Source organism: Vipera ursinii, assembly GCF_947247035.1.
Source record: "Vipera ursinii genome assembly, chromosome: 6".
Taxonomy (NCBI): Eukaryota; Metazoa; Chordata; class Lepidosauria; order Squamata; family Viperidae; genus Vipera; species Vipera ursinii.
Window position 1 is genome coordinate 4,754,682 of NC_139515.1, and position 27,140 is coordinate 4,781,821.

Here is a 27,140-nt window from a genome sequence, read left to right on the forward strand (position 1 = left end):
AAAGCACGTAAAAATGCAAGTAGAAAAATAGGGACCACTCCGGTGGGAAGGGAACAGCGTTCCGTGCGCCTTTGGCGTCTAGTCATGCCGGCCACATGACCACGGAGACGTCCTCGGACAAGCGTTGGCTCTTCGGCTTTGAAATGGAGATGAGCACCGGCCCCTAGAGTCTGAAACAACTAGCACGCATGTGCGGGGGAACCTTTACCTTTAATGTGTGATTGGTATATATGTTTAAATAGGTTATCCCTCTATAAGAAGCATAAAAGCCAATGCCACATTAAAGATATTGATGTTTTTCCTATTCTCACATCCTCTTCCTACTGAATTAAAACAAAATAAATCCATTTTTTCCTCAACACAACACATTCCCCCTCTAATGTCTGAAGGTTGGAAGTCTTCCGTTCATAGAGGGCAACAATAAATGTTAATAAAAAGAACTTCCCACTCCTCAAAGCTTCTTTTCAGCGTACACAAAAGTTACCAAGCTAAGCAAACCCATTGCAAAACGTACTTCTTTGGCCTTCTCAAGATAAGCCCTGTCTAATTAGATGTTGGGGTTAAAATCTGAGCAGGCTTGTAATCCACAAAAGCCTATTCATGCCAAAGCAGACTCATCTCTTGACCTTTGAAGATTTTTTAATCTCCCCCACGGAGGAAATTCCAGTATTTGCTCCAGTAAATTACACCCTGCCCTGGAATTGGAAAAAGGCTAGAATGCAACTTAAGGGCAGATTCCCAGTAAATTTAAAAAAAAAAAGGATTTCTGATCTCCAGGTGAGGAAACGACTTTGTCCCCTCATCATTCCCAAATTCCATGAGTGAAATGGGTACCGTTTAGATGCTTTGAAAGGAATCAAGCTGAAAGGGGAATTTTCAGCTGATGACTTCTTAATCTGTAAGTTAGGTCAGGGCTTTTCAACCAGTGGTACGGGGTACCACCTGTGGTCCATGGGCACCTGGCAGGTGGTACGCGACCATCCTAGAAAAGTGGTAGCGGGGGAGGGGAATGAGCTGAACCGATGGCAGCACCGCACAAGTCTGAGCGAGAGACGGCTGGAGCTGCAGGGCTGTCAGGGCTCAGCGGAAGCGCCAGGATCAGGGCCAGGATCCAGCTGGAGCTCAGCGCTGATCCCGGCGCTTCTGAGCCCAGAAGAAGCGCCGATCAGCTGGAATGTTGCAGCATCTCCTGGGTCTTCTGATTTACATTCAGATGCTTGGCAACTGATTCATATTTATGACGGTCACAGTGTCCCAGGGTGCATGTGAAGTGACCAAAACCTGCTATAACCACCCAGCAGATGGGGGGGAGGGAATAAAAACCAAACACACACACCCCACTCCACACCCGCTGCCAATCCTCAACAGAAATGCTCACAACAATGAAAACCTCGGACAGGAGGAAGAGCACCGCCAGGCAGGCAGGCAGGTGTCTTGCTCGGCTGTGGCTTGGGGGGCACTTTTTTCAGTGCCATTGTAACTTCGAACAGTCAGTAAGCGAACTGTTGTAAGTCGAGGACTCCCTATAATTCATCATTTTTTTCTTTCTTTCTTTCTTTCTTTTTGGTCATCAAGTTTTTGACACCTTGCTAGGCAACTGGTGGTACTCGGATGTTGCCATATCCTAAAAGTGGTAAAATGGGTGAAAAGGTTGAAAAGCCCTGAATTAGGCTTTCATGAAGAAATTGAATTGAGCGTGCAGAAAATGGAGACGACAATGTGTAGGATCAGAGTTCCCCGACCTTTCTGGGTGGGCAGTCCGCAAGTGGGGCTGAGAGTACCTGTGGCGCTCACGCAAGTGAAGCTCCGACAGCCCACGCGGCTTGCACGAATGGCGCATGTTGACGCTTTGGCAAGTGAGCCCAGAGCGCAAATGTCGTTTACGGGAATGAGGCCAAGAGCGGCTGTGACATTCGCACGAGGGGGACCCTGAGCACCCATGATGTTTGCGCCAGTGAGGCCCGATCGCCCGCAATCCTCGCATGAGTGGGGCCCTGAGCACCTGTGATGCTCGCGCGAGTGAGGCCTGAGTCCCTGTGATGCTCGTGCAAGTGAGGCCTGAGGGCCCACAAGGCTCGCACCTGTGGGTCCCCAAATGCCTGCGGGGCTCATACGAATAGGCCCGTGAGCCCCTGCGATGGTCGCGCCAGTGGGGCCCTGCCGCCTGTGACACTTGCACAAGTGAGGTCCAAGTACCTGCGATGCTCAAGTGAGTGGGGCTGCATGGATGCGCAATCATGCACATGCGCCATCCATCCATCCATCCACATGGCCCTGTTGCAAATAATCCATGAACCGGTATTGGGCTGCGGCCCACAGGTTGGGGATCTCCCGGTGTAGATCTCGCGATTCAAAAGCTGGCCTCTTTGCAAATATCTAAGGCCAAGTGGGACCCACAACAGTCAAAGGCAGAGGTCCCTGTCCACTTACTTCGGCAATCCTGCTGAAGAGCCCAACCATAGTAGCCAGGTTTACACTCTTGGCAGTGTTGGCCTTGGGTGTGAAACAAACACTTGAGGCACAAGCCTGTCTTCTTGTCACAGGCCTCCGGATCAGAGGAATCGATGTTGTTGTTACAATGGCAGGGCTGGCAAGTCCCACCAACCTCTTCAGGGTTTCCAAAGAAGCCAGAGGCACATTCATCGCATCGGCTTCCTGTTCAGCAAGCAATCAAAGAAAAAAGAAAAATCGTCAGCCAATTATTATTAACTTATATCCTGCCTTTATTATTATTATTTTTTTACAAGTCAGCTATATTGCTGGCTGAGGAATTCTGGGAGTTGAAGTCCACCAGTCTTAAGGTTGCCAAGGTTGAGGACCCCTGAGTTAAGAGTCATTTCACAACCCCATTTACCTTTATATCCTCTCGCACAAATGCACACCACTTGTAACGTTATCCGGTCTTGATAACAGCCACTGGCAAACTGGCGCCCACTTTCCGGACCATCTGGGCATGGGCAAGGACGGCAGTGATCCCCTGATCCCAAGACTGGATCTCCATAATAACCATCAAGGCACCTACATTTTATAGTACGAGGCTTGTCACAAGGCACACGATACAGCACGGATGTGCTGAAAATAGTACCCATTTAGTTCTTCGGGTTTTTCTCTAACTGCAATATAAAGAACGCAGCCTACAGCTGTAACACCACCACCTCCCTTTATTTCTTTATTCCATTTTTATCCCACAGTAATCTCACAACTCTGGGTGGTTACTAGGTCCCAATCAAAGGAGGAGCTGTTGCTCTTCCCGAAGGATGCTTTGTGAAAAAGCTCTGTTTTTAATCACTTCCTAAAAGCTACAATAGGCCTTTGAACTGTGGTGCTGGAGAAGACTCCTGCGAGTCCCTTGGACTGCAAGGCGATCAAACCAGTCAGTCCTAGAGGAGATCAACCCTGGCTGCTCTTTGGAAGGCCAGATCCTGAAGTTGAAACTCAAATCCTTTGGCCACCTAATGAGAAGGAAGGACTCACTGGAGAAGAGCCTCATGCTGGGAAAAATTGAGGGCAAGAGAAGAAGGGGACGACAGAGAACGAGGTGGCTGGACGGAGTCACTGAAGCAGTAGGCGTGAGCCTAAATGGACTCCAGAAGATGGTAGAGGACAGGAAGGCCTGGAGGAACATTGTCCATGGGGTCGCGATGGATCGGACACAACTTCGCAGCTAACAACAACAACAACAAAAGCTACAAGAAGAATTCCGGGAGGTAGAAGAGAATCAAGCTGGAAGGGACCTTGGAGGTCTTCTAGTCCAGCCCCCTGCTCAAGCAGGAGAACCTATATCATCTCAGACAAGGGACTGTCTAGCCCACAGGTCGGCAACCTGCGGCTCCGGAGCCGCATGCGGCTCTTTGAGCCGTCTCTTGCGGCTCCCAGCCGCCCGGTGCGCGCGCACCTCTTCCAACAGGCAGTGGTGCGTGCGCACCTCTCCAAATGGAGAGTGGCACCGCCCGTTTGGAGAGGTGCACGCGCACCTCCCCGAATGGGCGGAGGTGCGCGCGCACCTCCCCAAACCTTTGGAGAGGTGCGCGCGTACCTCCGCGCGAATGGGCAGCGGTGCCGCTCTTTGAGGAAGCTGCTGCGGCCCGTCTGCGGCCCGTCTTCCTCAAAGAGCGGCGCCCCTGCCCATTCCGAGAGGTGCGCGCGCACCTCTCCGAACGACCGGAGGTGCGCGCGTACCTCCGCGCGAATGGGCAGCGGTGCCGCTCTTTCAGGAAGCTGCCGCGGCCCGCTTTCAGCAGCTTCCTCAAAGAGCGGCGCCGCTGCCCCTTCGCACGGAGGTACGCGCGCACCTCCCCAAAGGTTTGGGGAGGTGCGCGCGCAACTCCGGTCGTTCGGAGAGGTGCGCGCGCACCTCTCAGAATGGGCAGGGGCGCCGCTCTTTTTGAGGAAGCTGCCACGGCCCGTCTGCGAAGCTGCCGAAAGCAGACGGGCCGTGGCAGCTTCCTCAAAGAGCGGCACCGCTGCCCATTCGCGCGGAGGTACGCGCGCACCTCCGGTCGTTCGGAGAGGTGCGCGCGCACCTCTCGGAATGGGCAGGGGCGCCGCTCTTTGAGGAAGCTGCCACGGCCCGTCTGCGAAGCTGCCGAAAGCGGCAGCTTCGCAGACGGGCCGTGGCAGCTTCCTCAAAGAGCGGCACTGCTGCCCATTCGCGCGGAGGTACGCGCACACCTCCGGTCGTTCGGAGAGGTGCGCGCGCACCTCTCGGAATGGGCAGGGGCACCGCTCTTTGAGGAAGCTGCCACGGCCCGTCTGCAAAGCTGCTGAAAGCGGCAGCTTTGCAGACGGGCCGTCGCCGTCGGGCAACCGGGAACCGGTTCCATCTCATTTTTAAAAAAATGGCAGCCGCGTGCGTCCGCGCATGCGCAAAAAAAAACCTTTTTGTGCATGCGCGTGCATGGACACACGCATGCGGCTCCCTCTTTTTTTAATTTGTGATGGAACCGGTTCCCAGTGGCTCTTTTTCTTTTTTAGGTTGCCGACCCCTGGTCTAGCCTCTTCTTAAAAACCTCCAGTGATGGAGCACCCGCAACTTCTGGTGGCAAGTCGTTCCACTCACTGTTAGGAACTTTCTCCTTAATTCCAGGTTGCTTCTCTCTTTGATTAGTTTCCATCCATTGTTTCTTGTCTTGCCTTCTGGAGCTTTGGAGAATAAGTTGAGCCCCCCCTTCTCTTTGTGGCAGCCCCTCAAATAGTGGAGCACTGCTATCATGTCCCCCCTAGTCCTTCTTTTCTTTAGACTGGCCAAACCCAAATTCTGCAGCCGTTCTTCACATGTTTTAGTCTCCAGGCCTTTGATGAAGTCCACAAGTCTTAAAAAGCGGCCAAGGTTGGAGACCCTTGATCTTAAAACTGGCATTGGAAAAACCAAGTTCTCTTCCTGCCCCCTCAAAGAAGCCATACCTCTCACAATTGAGGCCTGAGGTGTGATCACGACAATGCAAGCACTGGCCACTGTAGGGATCACACTCGTCTGCGTGACCGTTGCACTGGCAGGGCTGGCAGCTTGGGAACCCCCAGTGTCCGGGCAAACATCTGTCACACTGGCGGCCATAAATTCCATGGAAACAGTGGCACTGCCCGGTCTCCGGGTGGCAGAAGGCGTTTGCAGAAGCTTGGACGTGACACTCGCAGGCTACACACGCACACAAAAAAAGCATAGAGATATCAGGATGAAATGGAAAGTCAGCGCCAACCATAGTCGCCGGGTTGTGGCTTTCAAAATGTCCAGCTAGTTCAGGGCTAGGCAACCTCGGCTCTTTTATGACTCGTGGACTTCAACTCCCAGAATTCCTCAGCCAGCCACGCTGAGGGGAAAGGGAGAGTTTTCCAAGCTGAGCCATGCTGGCTCAGGAATTCTGGGAGTTGAAGTCCACGAGTCATAAAAGAGCCAAGGTGGCCTACCCCTGGACTAGGCCTAGGCCGCTTTATGACTCGTGGACTTCAACTCCCAGAATTCCTGAACCAGCCACGCTGAGGGGAAAGGGAGAGGTTTCCAAGCTGAGCCATGCTGGCTCAGGAATTCTGGGAGTTGAAGTCCATGAGTCGTAAAAGAGCCAAGGTTGCCTACCCCTGGCCTAGGCCTAGGCCACTTTATGACTTGTGGACTTCAACTCCCTGAGGCAGCCACGCTGAGGGGAAAGGGAGAGGTTTCCAAGCTGAGCCATGCTGGCTCAGGAATTCTGGGAGTTGAAGTCCACGAGTCATAAAAGAGCCAAGGTGGCCTACCCCTGAGCTAGTTCATTACCACCGTGAGGCAGACTAAGTCTTCATCAATAGAAGAAAATACTTGTAGCTCAGAGTTGAACTGTGGGGTCCTTGGTGCTCCCTGAGCTGGGTGGTTTTCTTGCAGACGTTTCATTACCCAACTAGGTAACATCATCAGTGCTAGAAGAGAGGGGGGTTTGCAAAGAGGAGAAGGGGAGGGGAAGGAGGAGGAGGGGAGGGGGAGAGGAAAGAGGAGGACTCTGGGGTCCTTGGTGCTCTCTGTGGGGTCTCATCAGTGTTAGAAGGGAGGGGGATTTGCAGGGAGGAGGAGGAAGAAGAGGAAGAAGAAGAGAAGGACTTTGGGGTCCTTGGTGTTCTCTGAGCTTAGTTGTTTTCTTGCAGACATTTTGTTACCCAACTAGGTAACACCTTCAGTGCTGGTTTGGCAATGAAACATCTGCAAGGAAACCACCAAGCTCAGAGAGCACCAAGCACCCCACAGATTTGTCTTTTTACCTTAGTTCATGAGGATTTTTTTACAGCTGAGACACAAGAGAGAAACCAACAGATTCTTTTTTTCTCAATTCTTGCCAAGTAACGTTACAGAACAATATCGGGGTCTCCGGAACGAAGACAGAACTTACGTCTGCATCCAGTGGGTCCAAAGCCAAAGGTGCCTGGGGCGCATTTATCGCATCTTCGGCCAACAACATTTGGTCGACACTGACAATGGCCTCCGTTGGGATCGCACACCGAACTCAGTGCACCTTGTGGGTCGCACTGGCAAGCTTTAAAATAAAAAAAAAGGAGAAAGATAGATATTTGGAACAAGTTATTCCTTCCTTCCTTCCATCCCTTCGCTCATTCCTTCAATCTGTATAGCCTCCCACGTGACTCTGGCTGCGGAACAATATCAGGCAAAGCTAAAACAATCGCACCACACATGGAAACGTGAAAATGCACAAAAGCCAAGGAAATGGCAAACAGCTTGCTAAAACAGCTGATATAGGCAAGCGTCCCAGTCTTCATTCTTTATAAAGAATGTGTGTGGTATTTATATGGGGCCTGTTGTGTATGTGGCTTTTTTCAATCTTGATCGGAGTGTGTACCACCACCCCAATCGACATCATAACATCACCAGACAAAAAAACAGTATACAGATTCTGCTGGAGGGAGGCTCCCCAAAATTGGGCTCCAGAACAAGTCGGAACGCTTGGAAGACCAACCAATATCTCCGATCCCGGAGATCGACCCAGATCGGAATCCTGCAACGTGATCCTGGGGACACGTAGGTTCGCCTTCCTTGGTGACAAATCGTAACGGTTAGAGACGTTGCCTGAATTTAGAGCAGTAGTTTCTCAAACTCGGCCATTTTAAAATCGCGTGGACTTCAACTCCCAGAATTCCCCCCCCCCCAAGACATTATGGGAGAACTAAGTCTTCTTAAAGTTGCTGAGGTTGGAGAAATCCTGGTTTACAAGGGCTGATTTTGGGAGAAGCAACCGCATGTACTTATGTTGAGTTGTGTCTGATGGCCAGTTCAAATCCCTGGTTTCGATGGTTTAAATTTGCCTCTCCTTTTGCGGATTCCTCAGCTTCTCCAGAAGTAACTCCGGAGTAGCTCTAGAACGGATAAGGAACTAGAAAGGAAAGTTGAGGGAGAAATCTCCCAATGTATTACAACTTGGCTTGCGTAATAATGATGATTTTCCACACTGTGGGTGAAATAAGTAGATTGCTTGGGTTTTGCTGCAAATATGCCCAGGTTTTAGCAGATAGCAAGTCCTTGACTTACAACAATTCAGCTAGTGACGATCTGAAGTTACAAGGGCACTGAAAAAAGTGGCTTATGATCATTTTTCACCCTTTCCATGACCGTTGCAGCCTCCCCATGGTCATGTGATCAAAATTCTGAGGCTTGGCAACTGACTCGTATTTATGACGGTTGCAGTGTCCCATGGTCCTGTGATCCTTTTTTGTGACCGTCTGACAAGCAAAACCAATGGGGAAGCCAGATTCACTTAAAACAACTGATTGTGCGAGCATTCTCCAAATCGTGTTTTATTCCAGGGTTGGGAAAATCATGTTTGAAACCAGGGCTCTTCAAACTTGGCCACTTTAAAGCCTTGTGGGCTGCAACTCCCAGTATTCACGCTGGCTGAGGAATTCTGGGAGTTGAAGTCCCTAAGTCTTAAAATGGCCAGGTCTGGAGATCCCTGTTCTCAACCAGTGACGCCGGCTTACCCAATGCGGTTTCGTGCAACAGGGCTGAGATGCTAAAAATTATATTCCTGCAAATATCAGTCATGGGGGTTTTGACAACGCTCCTGCTGTTCTCCAGGCAACGGTATCTTTGAAAGGTTTCCCAGGCACTGTTGGTTGTCACATCATCACCTCTGCCTCCAACCGTGAAGAGGTCCAGGGACTTGCAATATGGCATGAGGACAAGCTGCAAAATGAGATTAACCAAGCCTTACTGGTGTATTTTTAAGACGGACCACCCAAACGTTGTATCGTCCAAAGATAACAGTCCCAAGGAGTCACGAGAAACGCTCCCTCCATGGTTGGGCTTTGTCCATTTCTTCAATCTCATCTCGCGTGGCAGAAACCAATTCCCAAGTCACACACACACACACACCCCCGACATGGGCAACTTTCTGAGAATTTCAGCAAGAATCCCAGAAAACAAATTTAAAAATTTAAAATTTAAAAACTCACGTTCCATGCACAGCTTAGTTAAAATGTAAGACAGCTTATTCTGTGGGGTCCTGGGTGCTTTCTTGAGCCGAGTGGTTTTCTTGCAGACATTTCATGACCCAACTAGGTAACATCATCAGTGCTGGAAAGGTGTGGAGTTTGCTCTCATTTGAGAACCCCACTCCCTTGTAACACTGATGATGTTACCTAGTTGGGTCATGAAACGTCTGCAAGAAAATCACCCAGCTCAGAGAGCGCCAAGGACCTCCACAGTCCTCCTCCTCCCTCCCCCATCTCCTCCCCCTCCCTTCCTCCTCCTCTTCCTCCGCTTCTCCTCCTCCTCCACTCTGCAAAAGCCCCTCCCTTGTAGCACTTCAGTTGCCTCCTGGAAAATCACTTTTGGGACAACCATGACCTGGATTGACTGAGAATCTCCATAGACATTTGTGCTAAAATCGAGGCTCGGAGGAATTCTTTCAGCAGCGCATTCCTCGGTGGCCACGTTACAACTAAAGGGCTGATACTAGCATCCACTTACTGAATCGATGAGCGTGTAGGGATTTTCCACCTCAGAGTTTAAGGAGTACTGCGGTAGCTCCAACCGAACCGTGTAATTCAGACCTTTTTCAAAGCATACGGGGCGTGGAAGGACTGCATACCTGTGTTAGCAATAGGATACCCGTGAAGGGGAAATAATGTGGCATATCCCAAGTCATACATTAAAAAGAACTAGATTTTCTTTGAGACTGTTGGTTAAATCAGGGGTCCCCAACCCCAGGTCCGTGGATCGGTACCGGGCCGTGGTATGCCAGCAACCGGTCCACACAAACAAGCAAAGCCCCATCCGCGGGATGCAGGCAGCACACAAAACCATGCACCCTACAGTCCACGGAAAAACCTCTCTCCGTGGAACCGGTCCCCGGTGCCCAAAAGGTTGGGGACCTCTGGATTAGATGACGCTGAGTTTTTTCTCTTTATTGCTCCTTTGTTTTATACCTCAATTTACAATCCTTTGTTTACTGGCTGTTCCAAGTTCAGGAGCCATGGTGGCGCAGCGGTGAGAATGCAGTATTGCAAGCTAACTTTGCCCACTGCCAGCAGTTCGATCCTGACTGCTCAAGGTTGAGTCAGCCTTCCGTCCTTCCGAGGTCACTAACATGAGGACCTAGATGGTTGGGGGCGATAGGCTGATTCTGTAAACCACTGGGAGAGGGCTGTACAGCACTGTAAAGCGGTACATATAAGTGCTATTGCTAAGTTACAATGGCACTAAAAAAAGGGACTTACAACTGGTCCTCACAAAACCGACGTAACATCTCCATGATCACATGGATCAGAATTTGGGCATTTGGCACCAGCATGTACTTATAAAAGTTGCCAAATCCTGGGGTCACATGGTCACCCAGCAAAATCAAGGGGGAGAAGAGGATTTGCTGAACAACTGCTTGATTCATTTAACAACTGCTGTTAATTTGCTTAACCTGGCCGAAAAAGTTTATAAAATGGGAAGCGATATCCTTAGCAACCGCCTTGCTGAACAACAGAAATTCTGATCTCAGTTGTGTTTGTCAATTGAGGACTTCTCTGTACTTCTCGTTTGAGACTCACCTGGAACCGGGAGATAAGGATACCTCTTGATTGTCATCTTCAGGAACAGTACTGCCACATCTACTACTAGGAGGAATTTGGCCCGGGCGATACACGCTGATGGTAGCTTTCTCCCACTGATCCGGTAACTAGGAAAAAATGATCCCTGTTAATTTCAAAACTCAAAATACACCGCGTGGATATCCATCAGTGTTGTCTAAGGCAGGAATTAGGACTAAGTGAACAATGCAGAATTTCTATGCAACGTTGCTTTGGAGCAAGAGGCATTGAAGGCAGACACACATCATCAAATTGCCATTCCTACAAAAGCCACATGTAGCCAGTTTGGTCTAGTGGTGAAGGCACAAGAAAGCAGGAGACTGTGAGTTCAAGTCCTGCCTTAGCCAGAAAAAGCCAGCTGGGTGACCTTGAGCCAATCACCAGGAGACTGTGAATTCTAGTCCCGCCTTAGCCATGAAAGCCAGCTGGGTGACCTTGGGCCAATCACCAGGAGACTGTGAGTACTAGTCCCGCCTTAGCCATGAAAGCCAGCTGGGTGACCTTGGGCCAATCACCAGGAAACTCTGAGTTCTAGTCCTGCCTTAGATACAAAAGCTTGGGCAAGTTCCTCTTTCTCAGCCCAACAAACCTCACAGGGTTGTTATTGTGGGGGAAAATAGGAGGAGGAAAATGTGTTGGATATGTTCGCCACCTTGAGTTATTCATAAAAATAACAAAGGTGGGCTAATAATTTAATTAATTAATTAATAAACAGAGAAGTAAATAGAAAATAAACACAGACCACCAAGTGCACAGATGTTTTAACTCAGCAGGTTTTAAACGTCTTCCAAAACCTCGCTGTTCCTCATTCAGAGGCCGCGCAATTCCCTTAGCAGCCATTTACCTGAGGCTCATATCGAATCAGAACATCGTATTCCATAGAAAATGGAATATTGTCAATGTAGAATTCCAAATATGCTCCTTCGGGCACCCTCACAAACCCTATTCCAGTCCAGGAAGGTACCCGATCTTGAGAATAGAGACGCTCAACCAAACTCACGCCCTACAAAAAGAGAAGCAAATTATTAGCAGCCAGACTTGTGTATGTCCAGAGGAGGAAGGACTGACAAATTGCTTCAGTGGATAAAGGGAATGGAATTTTTTTTTGGTCTAACTTTCTTTCTACTTTATTTGTTGGGCGTCGGGCTAGAAACGGAAGGAAATGAACATTTAATTTGGGGACTTGACAGTTCGAACCGTTGTGGTTGTGGAAAATGGGGGAATAAAATAAAACAAAAGAAAATATAAAAGAAAATAATAAAAGAAAAGAAAAAAGAAAGAAAAAAGAAAAGAAAAGAAATAAAAAGTGAAATAAAACAATAAATAAAACAAAAGAAAATAAAGAAAAAATAAAAAAAATAAAAAAAATAAAAAAATAATAATAAAATAAAATAAAAAAAGGGGGGGGGAGACAAACTGTTCCTGATCAGATTTGAAATGAAACAATATTGTACCTATAACTTTACTGTAAAGCGGATCAAAATACCAAAAGTGCTACCAAATCACCCTTCTGATCATAAATAAAGAATAAAAGAAACCAAATATTCCCTGACGGATGAAAGGCACACATCCATGTACATATAAGTGTGTGTGTGTGTGTGTGTGTGTGTGTGTGTGTGTGTGTACACATACGTACGTTTTGAGGAGCAGGCTAAAAGGACTCATAGAAGTTATTCTGATGTATTTTTGATTGCTTAGCTATAGTGGATATACTCACAGGGCCAAAGCTGGCGTCCTCCGCTTCGTAGACATAATGATCTAAAGATATGAAAAAATATCCAGGTTCCACTTCCTGGCACTGGCGGCCAATCAGATGCGGCCTGCACTGACATTGGCCAGTTTCACTTGAGCAGCTGAAAAACAAAACGGGTTTCTATTGGACGTCTTCAGGACGTTTCATTATGTCTCTTTCCTCCGCATACCAATAGATAGATAGATGGATAGATGGATAGATAGATAGATAGATAGATAGATAGATAGATAGATAGATAGATAAAATAAATTCAAGATATCTAAGAGCAGAGACAGCCACACATGTCTATAACCCAATCATAGATATTTCTGCGTGATTAAAGAAAAATTTGCAACAAGTTTCACTCCTTTATAGATCAACCAAAATGAGTTTCTATCGGACATCTCCGGGACATTTTATATGCCTCTTTCCTCTGCATACCAATAAATAAATAAATAAATAAATAAATAAATAAATAAATAAATAAATACATACATACATACATACACACACACACACACACATACATACAAGTTATCTAAGAGCAGAGCGAGCCACACGTGTCTATAACCCAATCATAGATATTTCTGCGTAATTAAAGAAAAATTTGCAACAAGTTTCACTCCTCTATCGATCAACCAAAATGAGTTTCTATCGGACATCTTCAGGATGTTTCATATGCCTCTTTCCATTGTACACCCACGCACACCCACACATACACACAACAGAATTTCAAGACATCCTAAGACTGACCAGCACAAGAGTCTATGACTCAAGCACACAGATATTTCTGCATAATTAATGAAAAATTCGGAACAAGTTTCACTTGTCTGTCAATCCACACAGCCACGCAACCTTCAGGAATCGTGCGTTTACTTTAGCTATTGCTACATAGGCAGATACCCCAATGCAGATGCTTAGGTTCTGATCGGATAAGTGACTTGCAAACCATCCGATTCAAAACTCAGAAATAATAATAATAATTATGAAATATCCATGGAAGCAGGGAGAAACATTCTCCTTTCTTATAGCATTATTACAATCCCAGACAGATTTCGTCAAACGTCAGATGTTTCCTTTACTTGGCACCCTAATTCCACCCTTCGTTATGGTTCCCGGATTGTTTTCCTTCCTTCAAAACCACAACTTAGATTTTTTTTTTTGTGCAGCTGTGTGATCAGACGCTGTGCGGTGGCCCTACGGTTTATATAAGGGGAAGGAATTTTTGTTAAGAACATTCGTCTCTTCAGACAATGGTGGCCTAACCAGAAACTTAAGGCTGTAAAAACAGGGATCTGGACTGCAAATCTGAAACGTCCGGAGGAGTGAGATCATTTTCTTGGGAGAGGAAACGGGAACTCTTGTTAGGTCAAGTTCTTTTAGCGAATGACACCCATTTACAGATGGTTTTGCAATCAAGACATCAGGATGTCCAAAGATTAGGCAGTTTCGTGGTCCCACTGCACCATTTTAACAGGACTGTTGAGACTAGCTACCGCCTGCGTGAGAACCAACTTCTGAAAAAAAAGATCAGAATAAAAATAAGAGCTGGGTCAAGCTTCATTTCCTCCGAGAGCTGAGACAGTAAGTCCGAAATGCAGCAAAGAGTTTTGCTGAAGTAATCGGATTATGGAAAACAGCCATAACAATTGCCCGGAGTTGCGAGGAACTGGGCGGCGTATAAATGTCATAAACTATCATTGTTACGGCGCGTCGCACAGTCAGCCAGATGTTCAGACTGGATCGGGTATTTTTATCCACCCTATCGAGTCTTTCACAAAAACCTGGGACGGGCAGATGTTGTTTGATGGTGTGCGTGAGCTGTTCTGAGTAAAGCTGCCTTTTGCAATTGACTGATGATGAAGTTGTCAATGCCGATGGTTAGAACGGCACTGAAAAAAAGTGACATGACCGTTTTCCACACTTACAACAGTTGCAGCATCCCCACGATCACGCAATCAAAATTTTGGATGCCGGGCAACTGACATATTTATGACGATTGCAATGTCCCGGGGTCATGTGACTTCCCCCCCCCCTTTTGCATCCTTCTGACAAGCAAAGAGGAAATCAGAATCATGGAACAACCATGTTACTAATTTAATGACTGACGTGATTCACTTAACAACTGTGCCCAAAATGTGTCATAAAAGGGGCAAAATTTACTTAACAAGTTTCTTGCTTAGCCACGGAAATGTTCGGCTCAATTGTGGCTGTAAGTCAAGGACTACCTGTACTTTATTAAGTACAAACAAATAGCTGGGCCTATTAGGAAAAGAATTTGAACAGGGTATACCTAAAATACTACAAGGAAAGACTGCTACTGCTTTCTGGTTTTCCCCCAATTGGCAATTCATTGAAGCAAAATCCAGCGAGATAATTTTTTTTGTCTACTCGAGCAAAAAGCTAACAGCCGTGCTGGCAAAGGAGACGGAAATTCAAATTCAAATGTATTTCGGAAGGAAGAGTGACTGGATGAAGAGGAAAAGTCAGAAAAGTCAAGGTTGGATGGAACTGAGCTTCCAAAAAAAAAAAAGAGGTGAAAAGTTTAAATAATAAAAGGCAAGGAATGAATTGACGTATGGACATAACAGAGCAGAGATAATTAACAAGGTCTGGAGAAATACAGAGAATGTGTTGATATCTACTAGATTTCCTTAATAATTTTTTGTGTGTGTGTCTTTAATTTAGAGGTTTTTTATCAACCCAGGAATAGAGTATTCTAGAGCAGGGGTCACCAGCTTGTGGTCCGTGGCCTACTACCAGGCCGTGAACTGTTGGCTACTGGGCCACGTGAGTGGCTGCCCCCCCCACAACACTTGTGCTAGCGCCGCATGAGTGCTAGCAATGTTGTGAGCGTCCGGCGGGCGCTAGCATTGCCATGGGCTTACCCCCCCCCACTTGAGCTAGTGTTGTGGCATCGTGCAAGTGTCGTGTGGGCGCTAGCATTGCCACGAGTGCATTCCCCCCCACTCGCGCTAGCGTTACGGCACAATGCCGGCACTACCGTCGCTGCAAGTGCAACATCCCCACTTGTTAGCATTGCGGCACTGCGCGGGCACTACTGTCACCTGACCATCACATGGGTGCTCGTGGTCCTGTTTGCGCCGTGTGTGCAATCAAGGCCCTGTTCATACACGTGTGGCCCATTCACTCGTGTGTCCCTCCACCACCACCCGCCCCGGGCCGCCAAGCCAGAAAGGTTGGGGACCCTTGCTCTAGAAGGTGGTTCTCTCCTGAACCATACCCACTTAGGAAGGTGCATTTAGAAGGTTTATAGGTATGACAGTAGGAATTTAACTTACTTATTGTTGAGTGAGCCACCTTGGTCACAATCACAGGGGCGACACCCATCCATATCATTGCTCAGCCCCCAGTTTTCAGGCTGCAAGGGAAGATTTGGGACATTACAGATACAACAACATGCACAGAGTCACAACCAGGGATCACAGGCAGGAGAAAGGACAAATTTGGCCAGGACGAATCTGGACTACAGGTAGTACTTGACTTACAACAGCTTGTTTAGTGACCACTTAAAGTTACACTGGCACTGAAAAAAGTGACGTATAGGCATTTTTCACACTTATGACCACTGTAGCATCCCCACTGTCAGTCATGCGATTTAAAAATAAATGCTTGACAACTGACTCACATTTATGACAACTGCAGTGTCCCGGAGTTATGTCATTCCCTCTTTGCGACTTTCCGACAGGAAGTCAATAGGATAAGCCAGATTCATTTAACGATCCACATTACTAATTTAACCACTACGGTGATTCGTAGCGAGAAAAGTTGGAAAATGGGGCAAAACTCACTTAACACATTTCTCACTTAACAATGTAAATTATGGTCTCAATTGCGGTCGTTGAGGATCACCAGTAGCAAGATTGCTGTTCTGATTCTCGTGACAATCCATCATTTTCTTCCACAACTGCTGTCCTTCCATGGTTTGATCCGTACACGTAGTCCTCGCTCGACGACGATCGTTGGGAACGGAATTTGCATCGCTAGGCGACAGGGTTGCAAAGCACAAGGTCATGTGACCCAACTGCTTAGCAACAGCAGTTCCAGCACTTCCGGTTGCTGTCATTAAGCGAACTGTGTGGTCGCCATTTGCAATTTCCTGCTGCGGAGGAATCTGATTTGCTCAGTGACCGCGTGATGCACCTCAGAACTGCAGTGATTGGCTTAACAACTGTGGCAATAAAAGATTGTAACATTGGGCGCCCCTCAGAACAACTGCCTTGGTTAGCAACGGATGGTCTCAGTAAGATGAGGACCACCTATCTACGTTAACTTCTGTGTCACGCCATTGAGGCTAATTACAGGCAGTCCTCAACTTACGGCCACAGTTCAGCCCAAAATTCCTGTTGCTAAGCAGTTGTTCAAGTGAGCTTTGCCCCGTTTTACGATTTTTCTTGCCACGCTTGTTATGTGAATCCCTGCAGTTGTTAAATTGGTAACACGGTCGTTAAGCGAATCTGGCTTCCCCACTTGACTTTGCTTGTCGGAAGGTCGCAAAAGTGGATGAGGTGACCCCAGGGATGCTGCGACCGTCGTGTGAACCAGTTAGCAAGCATCCGAATTTTGATCGTGTGACCACGGGGATGCCGCGAAAGTCATGTGAAAAAGAGTCGTACGTCACTTTTCTCAGTACCGCTGTAACTTGGAACGGTCAATAAATGAGTCGAGGACTACCTGTCCTCAGATCACTGAAATACAATTTACTCTGAAAGATTTTCGTCTTTTCCTTCTTTCGATCTATATATTATTTTATAAGCTGGAGAACGTACCAGACACCGATCGCATTGCCTTCCAGTAACCAGACGTTTACAGTAACAGTTTCCTGTCTCGGAGTCACAAGGATTCCCTCCAGGATGTGTGCCCAACGGATTGCAAGCACAAGCTATATTAGGAAGAGCAAGTAAATAAATCAGGAATTAGTGTGTTTGGATTAACGTCGGCTGTGCAAGACTTGCAACAAATATTTATCTCAACACCGTCACTCATTTTTCTCCAGAGGCTTAATGACAAATTGCTTTCCTCTCTTTCCCTTTGCGCTTCCGGTTTTCTGAATTGGGCGTTTTGTTGCTTATGTGTATTTAACTGTAGGCCGAGATAATGAACAATAGGACCCAAATTACAATCAGTAGTAATGTGCCGTCAATGCAATCTAGACAAGCTGAAATAGAACAATGAACCAGCGGAACAACCTGCCTCCAGAAGCGGTGAATGCTCCAACACTGGAAGTTTTTAAAGAAGAGACTGGACAGCCATTTGTCTGAAATGGTATAGGGTTTCCTGCTTTAGCAGGGGGTTGGACTAGATGACCTCCAAGGTCCCTTCCATCATCATCATCATTATTTAAAAGCATCAAATACAGAAGGTATATCGAAAGTTCGCGCAAACTGTTATTTAGTCTGATACTTTGAAATATACAACTCAATCATACACTGGAAAGCTGATCACGGCTAAATCGTCAGGAAGGGCATCCAGTTAGTAAATTCTCAGCTCCATCTAAGTCGCTGGAACTCTACCCCAAATTAAGAGATTAGAGGGTCATAAAAAGGGAGTCGCACAGGAATATTTTCATAGCATTTCCACAAGGAGTAGAATCAGAGATAACTACTGCTTCAGAAAGAGATTGAACAATTCCACTCTAAAATGTTGTGTGCGCAAGGGTGTCCCGTAGGTGCGATGGGCGAAATTTGATAAACGAATAAAACAGTCACAACTGTAACTTCAGGCGGGGGGGAAACAACAACAACAACAACCCATCCTATCTTAACCATCTCTCAAGCGACACCATCCATTTGGAGTCTGGATCTTTATATCCGCAAAATGAAATGACATCATGGCAGAGATTCCAGGCTTTTTTTAAAAAAAAAAAAAAAGAAAGGATTTTAGCAAATGGGTTTTTTTCAAAAGTTTACTGAACGTCAAACACAGCAAGGTTAGACTTACACTGGCAGCCGAGAGGGTCGTCTATGCTTAATCCATAAAATCCTTCTTTGCAGGTGTCACAACGTTCCCCTTCCACAAAGAATTTGCAGCGACACTGTCCCGCAATGAGGCCAACCGAGTAGTCGGTGTAACGATCACAAATTCCACCATTTTGAGAGCCGACGGGGTCGCAGTTACAAGCTAAACGAAGAGACACATTTTTCTTAAACCATCAACACCGCTGTACGAAGACCTACGGGAAGTCCTCAACTTACGACCACAATGGAGTCCAAAATTAAGGCATGGATGTTAGCCCAGGGAAAGGGGGTGTGAGTATTAAAATCACCTTTTCTAACTGAGCTTTCTCCCTTTCTTTTAATTTATACCTCTCATTACCTCAGAGTGACAATAGGATGTCCTTATTTTATTCGCTACAAATAGTTCTCCACTGACGACCACAATCGTGCCCCCAATTTCCATTGTGTAGCAAGGCAGCCGTTAAGTGAGTTTTGCCCCATTTTATGACTTTTCTCGCCACCGCTGTTAAGCGCATCACCGCAGTCGTTAAGTGAGTCATGCAGCCGTTAAGTAAATCTGGCACCCTCTATTGACTTTGCTTGTGGGAATCCGGCTGGGAAGGTCGCCAAAGGAGATCACATGACCCTGGGACAATGCAACGGTCATAAATACGGGTCAGTTGCCAGGGAGCCAAATTTTGATCACATGACCACGGGGAGGCTGCAACGGTCGTAAGTGCGAGAACCGCTCCTAAGACACCTTATTTCAGTGCCGCTGTAACTTTGAACGGTCACTTAAACGAACTGTTGTAAGTCAAGGACTAGTTGCACAATCGAACAAAGCATCGTGTGCATTACTCAGCGATTGTGAACCTCCGACAGAATTTTGGGGGAACGGCGCGTATGGAGAATAAACATACTCCATTTCTAAATGATGGAATAATTCTATAAAATATTCCATTTGCAGATTTCAACTAACCTGGTGCGTACATAGATTTGGTAGGAGGAGGTGGCCTGGCCAGAGATAGACTGTTAACTAGTTGTGGACTGAGTTAGCAAACTACAAGTAATCTTAAGAGTTATAACCACAACTGCCCCCCAAATTTCTGTTGCTAAGCGTGACAGCGGTTAAGTGAGTTTTGCCCCATTTTACGACCTTTCTTGCCACAGTTGTTAAATGAATCACTGCAACTGTTCAGTTATTAACGCGGTCATTAAGTGACTTGACCTGACAGAAGGTCGCAAAAAGGGACACTGCAACTGCCCTAAAATAAATGCCAGCTGTCCAAACGTCTGAATTTGGATCACGTGACCACAGGGGATGCCGCAACAATTGTTAGCGAGAAAAACGGTCCTAAGTCTTTTTTTTTTTTTTTAGTGCCGTTGTAGTAACTTTCAACGGTCACCAAATCAATGGCTTCAAGTCCAGGACTGCCCGCGTTTCCTGAAAAAAAGACGATGGGCTTACGTTCACAAATGTGCGGATCGCGGATATCCCTCTCCGGATGTTGGAAGTAGAAGGGCTTGCACTGCTCACAATTGTGTCCCACCGTGTTATGCTGACAGTCGTCACACACCCCGCCACTGGTGTTTCCAGTCGCTACGTAAACAGCCATATCAAAATGGCACTGCACGGAATGCTCGTTGCAATTGCACTCTAAGGGAACAAGGAGGGAAAAATTACACGCCGTTCACTTGAACCGGGAGACGGGCGGAAAATAGGTTTGGTAAATTAAATAAATAAGTAAAGGGCAATAGCCATGACAAAGGACAGTCCTTAATCTCTTTCAACAGGGCTCTCCAACCCCTGGGCTGTGGCCCGATATTGGAACCGGGCCACAAAAGTGGCAGGCACGCACACGTGCTTGTGTGCACAGCTCCACTGGCACAAGCAGCGGACACTCGTCCGTGTGCGTGAAGCTCCATTTGTGCGAGCGGCACCCTAACCCCACCGCTTGCAGAAATGGAGCTTTGTGCATGTGTGAGTGCCCACCGCTCACACAAATAGAACAAACCTCTCTTAGAAAAAGCATGCAACACCAGTCCAAGGGGAAAGATAAGGTCCTATTCTCAAATACTAGCACACAATCCAGCCCTCCTGTAATGTTGACTTCTACTCTTTCTAGTCTTTGATTTCCCCAAATTTACCAATTCTGCTTTCTATGTTCTGCTCTTCAAAAACAGAATGCTCGTGGTAGAACATTTCTAGCCGAATTAATTTGCATCCCTTGGACCAGTGGTGGGATTCAAATACCTGAACAACCGGTTCTCTTATTTGATGCAGGCCTGGGCCTCTGAGGCCTAGAATGGACTTCTGGAAATGGCATCCATGCACTTCCAGTGGGCTGTTGTAGGCTGGGAACACCTCCTCCAGGCCTAAAGCGGATTTCCAGAAGTGGCATCCACACACTTCCAGTGGGCCGTTCTAGGCTGGGGAGGCCTTCTCTAGGCCTCCAAGGCCTAGAACGGATTTCCAGAAGTGGCATCCACACATTTCCAGTGGGCCGTTCTAGGCTGGGAGGCCTTCTCCAGGCCTCTGAGGCCTAGAATGGACTTCTGGAAGCAGTGTGCATTCAGCTGGTTCTCCAAAGTCAGCAAAATTAATCAGCTGAATCTCACCACTGCCTTGGATTATTCATAAAGGGACAGATATGCGTAGCTGAGATCAAGCTTCAATGGCGTAGACCAGTGTTTCGCAATCTTGGCAACTTTAAGACATGTGAACTTCGATGCCCAGAATTCCCCCAGCCTACTGGGTAGGCTGGGAAATTCTGGGGATTGAAGTCCATACCTCAGAGATCTCTGAAGTCCACTTAGCGGTGATTAACATAGTTAGGCTTACTTTTGCAGGAGTTGCTGTTACGGCCTTCGGCGGGACGCCATGGCAAATCATGGTAAAAATCCAAGCACTGCTCACAGTTTAAGCCTTTGGTGTTGTGCCGACACATGCAATGGCCGTGGACCTTTCACAAAATGAGACAGCAAGGTACCGGTTCAGAGTAAATGACATATTTAAAAAGATAAGCCATTCCGTCCCCTTTGCAAACAAGGAACACAAGCAAAGCATTCCCATGTAGGTTTTCTCAACCTCAGCAACTTTAAGATGTGTGCACTTCAACTCCCAGAAGCCCCCTGGGCTGGAGAATTCTGGGAGTTGAAGTCCAATATGGAATAGGGAATGTGATTGATTCTCTGTCTTGGAATGGAATAGTGATGACAGTTTGTTGATCAATAAGAGCAACTAAGCCATCATGAAACACACAGAATAACAGAGTTGGAAGGGACCCTGGAGGTCTTCTAGTCCAACCCCCTGCTTAGAAAAGAATGGTATATAGCCAAGAACAGAACTGACATATAGTTGGCTGTCTGAATCCAGAATCTGCCCCAATTATATTTAATAAGCAGTGATGGTTTTGTGTTCTCCAGGTTTTTCAATGAAAGGGGAAGCTATGTTGTACTAAGCCTTTAAAATAAAGAGACACAGTCTATTATACTGTACTTGATGAGATTATAAACAGATAAATAGCTTCTACCTTATTTAATATTAGACCTTCAATACTGAATGTGCATACCGCATCATGGAAACTAACCAAAGAGAGATGCAACCTAGAACTAAGGAGAAATTTCCTGACGGTGAGAACAATTAACTAATGAAATGGCTTGCCCCCAGAAGTTGTGGGTGCTCCAACACTGGAAGTTTTTAAGAGGAGTGTAATGTATTGGGCCTTTTACTTGCCTCCTGCTTCCAAAAAACCCACTACACAACAAGGAGATTGGGCAACCATTTGTCTGGAATAGTATAGGGTTCCTGCTTGAGCAGAGGGTTGGACTAGATGACCTCCAAGGTCACTTCCAACTCTATTATTCTGTTATTCTAATACATGCACATGTACATATATATCCACCTCTATGGCAGTAGAAAGGAGAGGTCACCTTGCCCAATGGAGGATACAGAATCTATTGGCCATATCTTATTTTTTACATTTATACATTTACAAAGTCTGGGGAATAAACTAAAGAACTCCCCTGCTGCTTAGTAGCTTCAGTAAATCAGATTAAGAGAAATTTTTCTTCTATTAACTATCTCGTCTTCAAAAAAAAACACTAGGAAGTGTAGGGAAGGAGTGGCAGAACCTAAGGGTGGAGTCAAAAGAGAAATCAGCCTAGAATCCCTACGTAGTCACAAACAGGCAAAATTCAACCTCCCTTGAATTCTGTGAAGACTCATCTAACTCCAAGCAGGGCTAACGGTGAGTTGAGAAGATTCCTGTACATAGGCTTCTAGCAATAAATCAGTTTAACTGAACCTTCGTGTGTGGACCTACACATGCCTGACAGGAAGGCAGATATACTTTTTCAATAGCAACTGCTGTTCGGGGGCTAAAAGTCATACAGGTAATGCATGCATGTATGCATTTAGACTACACCAAGTGTTCTGTACCAGCCTGCTACCGGCCCTGCAGAAAAAGCAGGGACAACCCCTTTTACAAGAAGGCAAGAGGCTGGAACTAAGCCTGCCAAATTTATGGATATAAAAGCAAACAGAACAAGACACGAACCATGAAACAGGAGCTATTCAAGCAGTTGCCTTCAGCAAACCAGCCCTCCCACGCATTCCCCTTTTACACAGTTCAGGGCATGGCTTCTCTCTGCCTCCTTCCGAGGTGCCCCATTGCCTTCCTCTGTTTACTCCTGATTGACTGCCTCCTGCGTCGGGCATCCTTGAACAGGGCCAGCTGTGGGTCATCTTCATCCACGCTGTCAGGCTCACACAGCTGGGTCTCCGTCGTGACCAGGTGGAAGGGGCCTGGCAGAGGGCTCTGTGGAGCCTCAATATTATTCTCAGCAAGCTCTTCAACACCCCCCTCCTCCTCCTCTGAGTCGTCCGACCCAACTGCCGAACCCACAGGCTGACCCTGAATCACAACACCAAGGGTTAAGATTTATTAATGTTTGCCTGGGCATTTTATTGCTTTGTTCTTCCTTCCCCTCGCTCTGCGTAACATATCCTGACAGCTGGTCTTCAACTTGTTTTTTAATAAATTGCAATGTGCAGATTTCACTAGCACTGTTGATATTAGTTAGTTTGGGTAACGAAATGTCTGCAAGAAAACAACTAAGCTCAGAGAGCACCAAGGACCCCATAGTCGTCGTCCTCCTCCTCCTCCTCCTCCTCCTCCTCCTCCTCCTCCTCCTCCTCCCCACAAACCCTTCTCCCTTTTAGCACTGATGATGTGACCTAGTTGGATAATGAAATGTCTGCAAGAAAACAACTAAGCTCAGAGAGCACCAAGGACCCCATAGTCCTCCTTCTCCTCCTCCTCCTCCTCCTCCTCCTCCTCCTCCTCCTCATCTCCATAAGCCCTTCTTCCTTCTAGCACTGATGATGTTCCTTAGTTGGGTCATGAAACGTCTGCAAGGAAACAACCAAGCTCAGAGAGCACCAAGGACCCCACAGTCCTCCTCCTCCTCCTCTCCACAAACCCTTCTCCCTTCTAGCACTGATGATACTACCTAAGTTGGGTAATGAAATGTCTGCAAGAAAACAACCACGTTCAGAGAGCATCAAGGACCCCCCCCCTCAGATTTCATTTTAGATGAAAGTTGTTTTCTGTTGTCCATCAAGGGCGATGCTTTTCAACGTCAGTGTCAGAATCACAATGAAATGGCAACAGGAAAGCAAGGTAGACGTTTACCATTCCTTCCACCTCTTCTTCATAGCCATGCACCGGTGCGCATTCACTGGCGTGTCCATAACAGAAGCAGTTCCCGCGGACCACCATATCATAAACAGCATAATAATACTTTTCTCTGATCTCCATCCTTGAATCCAGAAGGTTGTCTCCCAGGGTGTGCAGTTTGGCAAATTGGATTCTTAAATTTGTAATCTTTAACATATCTGAAAAAAGAAAAACAAACAAGAAAACTTGTGTGCATGAAGTCTTTCTAAGAACATTACATCCTTCCGAGGTAGGTAAAATGAGGACCCAGATTGTTGGGGGCAATAAGCTGACTTTGTAATAACGCCGCTTGGGGGTGTGTGTGAAAGCCCTAATAAGCAGGCATATACATAGAATGAAGGCTACTGCTAAGCACATTGATTTGTGCTTTAAATTGTAAGCCGCCCTGAGTCTTCGGAGAAGGGCGGGATATAAATGGGATTAAAATAAAAAATAAAATAAACATTACAACCGACAGACATGACTACAGCAATAACTGACTGTCCCAAATTGGAAGTCGGGATCCTGTCCCTATTTCACATGTTAATAGATATTACAGATTAATTCAAGATAGCCAGTTCGGTTTTAGAATAATGGGAGGCATGTCTATTTTGCTGCCTTAAGAGCCCCAAAATGGTACAGTTGTCCTCAATTTACAACAGTTCCCTTCGAAGTTACAAAGGCAATAAAAAAAGGGACTTATAATCATTTGTCACACTTACGACTGTTTACGGCAGGGATAGGCAACCTTGGCTCTTTTATGACTCGTGGACTTCAACTCCCAGAATTCCTGAGCCAGCATGGCTCAGCTTGGAAACCTCTCCCTTTCCCCTCAGCGTGCCTGGCTCAGGAATTCTGGGAGTTGAAGTCCACGAGTCATAAAAGAGCCATAGTTCCCCATGCTGGCTCAGGAATTCTGGGAGTTGAAGTTCACAAGTCATAAAGGAGCCAAGGTTGCCTACCACTGGTTTATTTATCCCTATGGTCAAAATTTGGGCCCTTGGCAACAGGTTCATATTTATGAAGGTTGCCGTGTCCCGGGGGTGGGGGGTGGTGTGTCATGTGATCCCTTTTGTGACCTTCTCACAAGCAAAGTCAAGGGGGAAGCCAGATTCACTTAACAACCAGGTTACTAACTCAACAACTGCAGAAATTCATTTAACAGCTCTGGCAAAAAGGTTGTAAAATGGGGCAAAACACACATAACAATTGTCTCGCTTAGGAAAGGAATTTTTTTTTGGGGGGGGGGTCATAGAGGTTGAGGACTGCCCGTAATTAAAATTCTACCATTTGTCTGAAATGGTATAGGGTTTCCTGCCTGCGCAGGGGGTTGAAGTAGATGACCTCCAAGGTCCCTTCCAACATTATTGTTGTTGTTGTTGTTGTTGTTATTAAAATTCTTCTGGGGTTTTAACAACAGAAATTTTGGGCTCCGTTGTAGTTGTGAGTCAGGAACCTCTGGTAGGAAAAAATGACCGTAAACTGTGAATAGTAAAATGAGGAGCAAATACTTTATATTTAAGATAGGAGGGACTGTGACTTCAGAAATCAACTCGCAGAATTTTCCTTGCAGACTCTGGCAGTCAGAATTTAGGATGCCTACAGTATTTTGGAGCTACTTCTTAGAAAAGACTCAGCGACTGTGAGTTCAAACTATACACGCTGCGTGGTCAGATAAACAATGCCACTGCCTTGTCCCAAACCTGCTTGTGCACGAGGCAACTGGAGTTTCTGATTTTTCTTTGAAGACCTTTCGCTTCTCGTCCAAGAAGCCTCTTCAATTCTGACTTGGATGGTGGTGAAATGGAAGGATTTATACTCCTCGCAGAGAGCTGGTCATTTGCCTTCTTTTAGAGAGTCGTTGAGGCCGCCTGGAGGTTTGTTTGTGTCGTCAGAGTCACCCGAGTGGTGCAAATGGGTGTGGAGCCTTGTTGGAACTGCCAAAAGGACTTCTGTTGTAGACTGGAGATAGATGATGTCGTGTCCCACCCCTCTCTGTTGAGAGGGGGGCTGTTCAATCTCTTTGACTCCTCTTTCAAAGTGGCAGTCCTCTCTGTCCAAAACGTGGACTTTGCTGCCTTTGAAAGAGCGGCCTTTGTCTTTTAGATGGACCGCTGACTCTTGTCCCAATGGTTTTCTTCTCCTATGTTGTGCTACGCGTTTGTGAAGCAGTTGTTTTGTTTCCCCAGAGTACAGATCTGCACGTAGCTCACAGCATTGTGTTGCATATACCACATTGCTCAGTTTGTGACTGGGTGTTTTATCCTTGGGGTGGACAAGCTGCTGCCTTAGTGTATTCTTGGGTTTGAAGTGTGCACGTATGTTGTGTGTTGGCTGAAGATCCTCCTAAGCTTTTCCCGATATTCCTGCAACGTATGGAATGGCTATCTTGCTTTATTGTTTTCTTCTTCAAGAAAACATGGAGGACGCAGGACTGCCTGTGTATCATTGGCAAAGAATTCTAATTTGACTCAAAGGGCACCAGTTACTCCAATCTACGAGACAACGGAGAACAAGTACAAAGCCACTTCAAAATACAAGAGGGATCTATTCTTGGCTTTAGTATGTTCTCTGAAGCCCTTAACTACCCGGTTACAGAGTGAATTCCTTTGCCAAAAGGTTGCCAATCCCTTTCTGATGTTGCATTAGCTCGGGACATTTTAGTGGATGGAGAATTATGAAAACTGTCCTCTCTTCCTTTTTAAAGTAATCCTACTTTTCAAATCACGGCAAGGAGATCAAATCGGTCGATCCTACAGAAAGTCAACCTTGACCGCCCTTGGGAAGGACAGATCCCGCAGCTGAAGCTCAAAGACTTTGGCCACCAAATGAGAAAAGAGGACTCCTTGGAGAAAAGGCAGATGTCGGGAAAGGTGGAAGGCAAAAAGGAGAAGGGAACGGCAGAGGAGCAGATGGTTAGAGAACGTGAATTTGGACAACCCATTGGAGGGCGAGGGGGTTTGGCCTGGTCCCTGGGATCGCAAAGAGTTAGACACGGCTTAGTGACTAAACAACAACAATTCGAATCAGATTTTATCTAATGATTTCCAGCCAAGCTAAGCTTTCAGATTATATCATGCATCAGAGGCCACTTTGATTCCCTTATTGAGCTAAAAAAGAGCCGCGTGGTAGCCTAGCGGTGAAGACGTTCGCCTGCCACTCGGAAGGTTGAGAGTTCAA

The 27,140-nt window shown here is 46.6% G+C and overlaps 1 protein-coding gene across 1 annotated transcript in view; it reads right to left on the minus strand.

The window, feature by feature from the left end:
• The window catches only part of LAMB1 (laminin subunit beta 1), a 73,969-nt gene that overhangs the window by 27,305 nt on the left and 19,524 nt on the right, over positions 1-27,140 (minus strand). Inside the window, exons 7-21 of the mRNA XM_083366228.1 lie at positions 23,937-24,139; positions 21,083-21,203; positions 19,709-19,897; positions 18,245-18,424; positions 17,074-17,186; positions 15,586-15,665; positions 12,269-12,404; positions 11,396-11,554; positions 10,513-10,640; positions 9,443-9,563; positions 8,452-8,656; positions 6,852-6,995; positions 5,404-5,635; positions 2,855-3,018; positions 2,431-2,655 (exon numbers count right to left, since the gene is read on the minus strand). Of these exons, the coding sequence (XP_083222354.1) occupies positions 2,431-2,655; positions 2,855-3,018; positions 5,404-5,635; positions 6,852-6,995; positions 8,452-8,656; positions 9,443-9,563; positions 10,513-10,640; positions 11,396-11,554; positions 12,269-12,404; positions 15,586-15,665; positions 17,074-17,186; positions 18,245-18,424; positions 19,709-19,897; positions 21,083-21,203; positions 23,937-24,139 (2,400 nt within the window). The remainder of the gene's footprint in view (positions 1-2,430; positions 2,656-2,854; positions 3,019-5,403; positions 5,636-6,851; positions 6,996-8,451; positions 8,657-9,442; positions 9,564-10,512; positions 10,641-11,395; positions 11,555-12,268; positions 12,405-15,585; positions 15,666-17,073; positions 17,187-18,244; positions 18,425-19,708; positions 19,898-21,082; positions 21,204-23,936; positions 24,140-27,140) is intronic.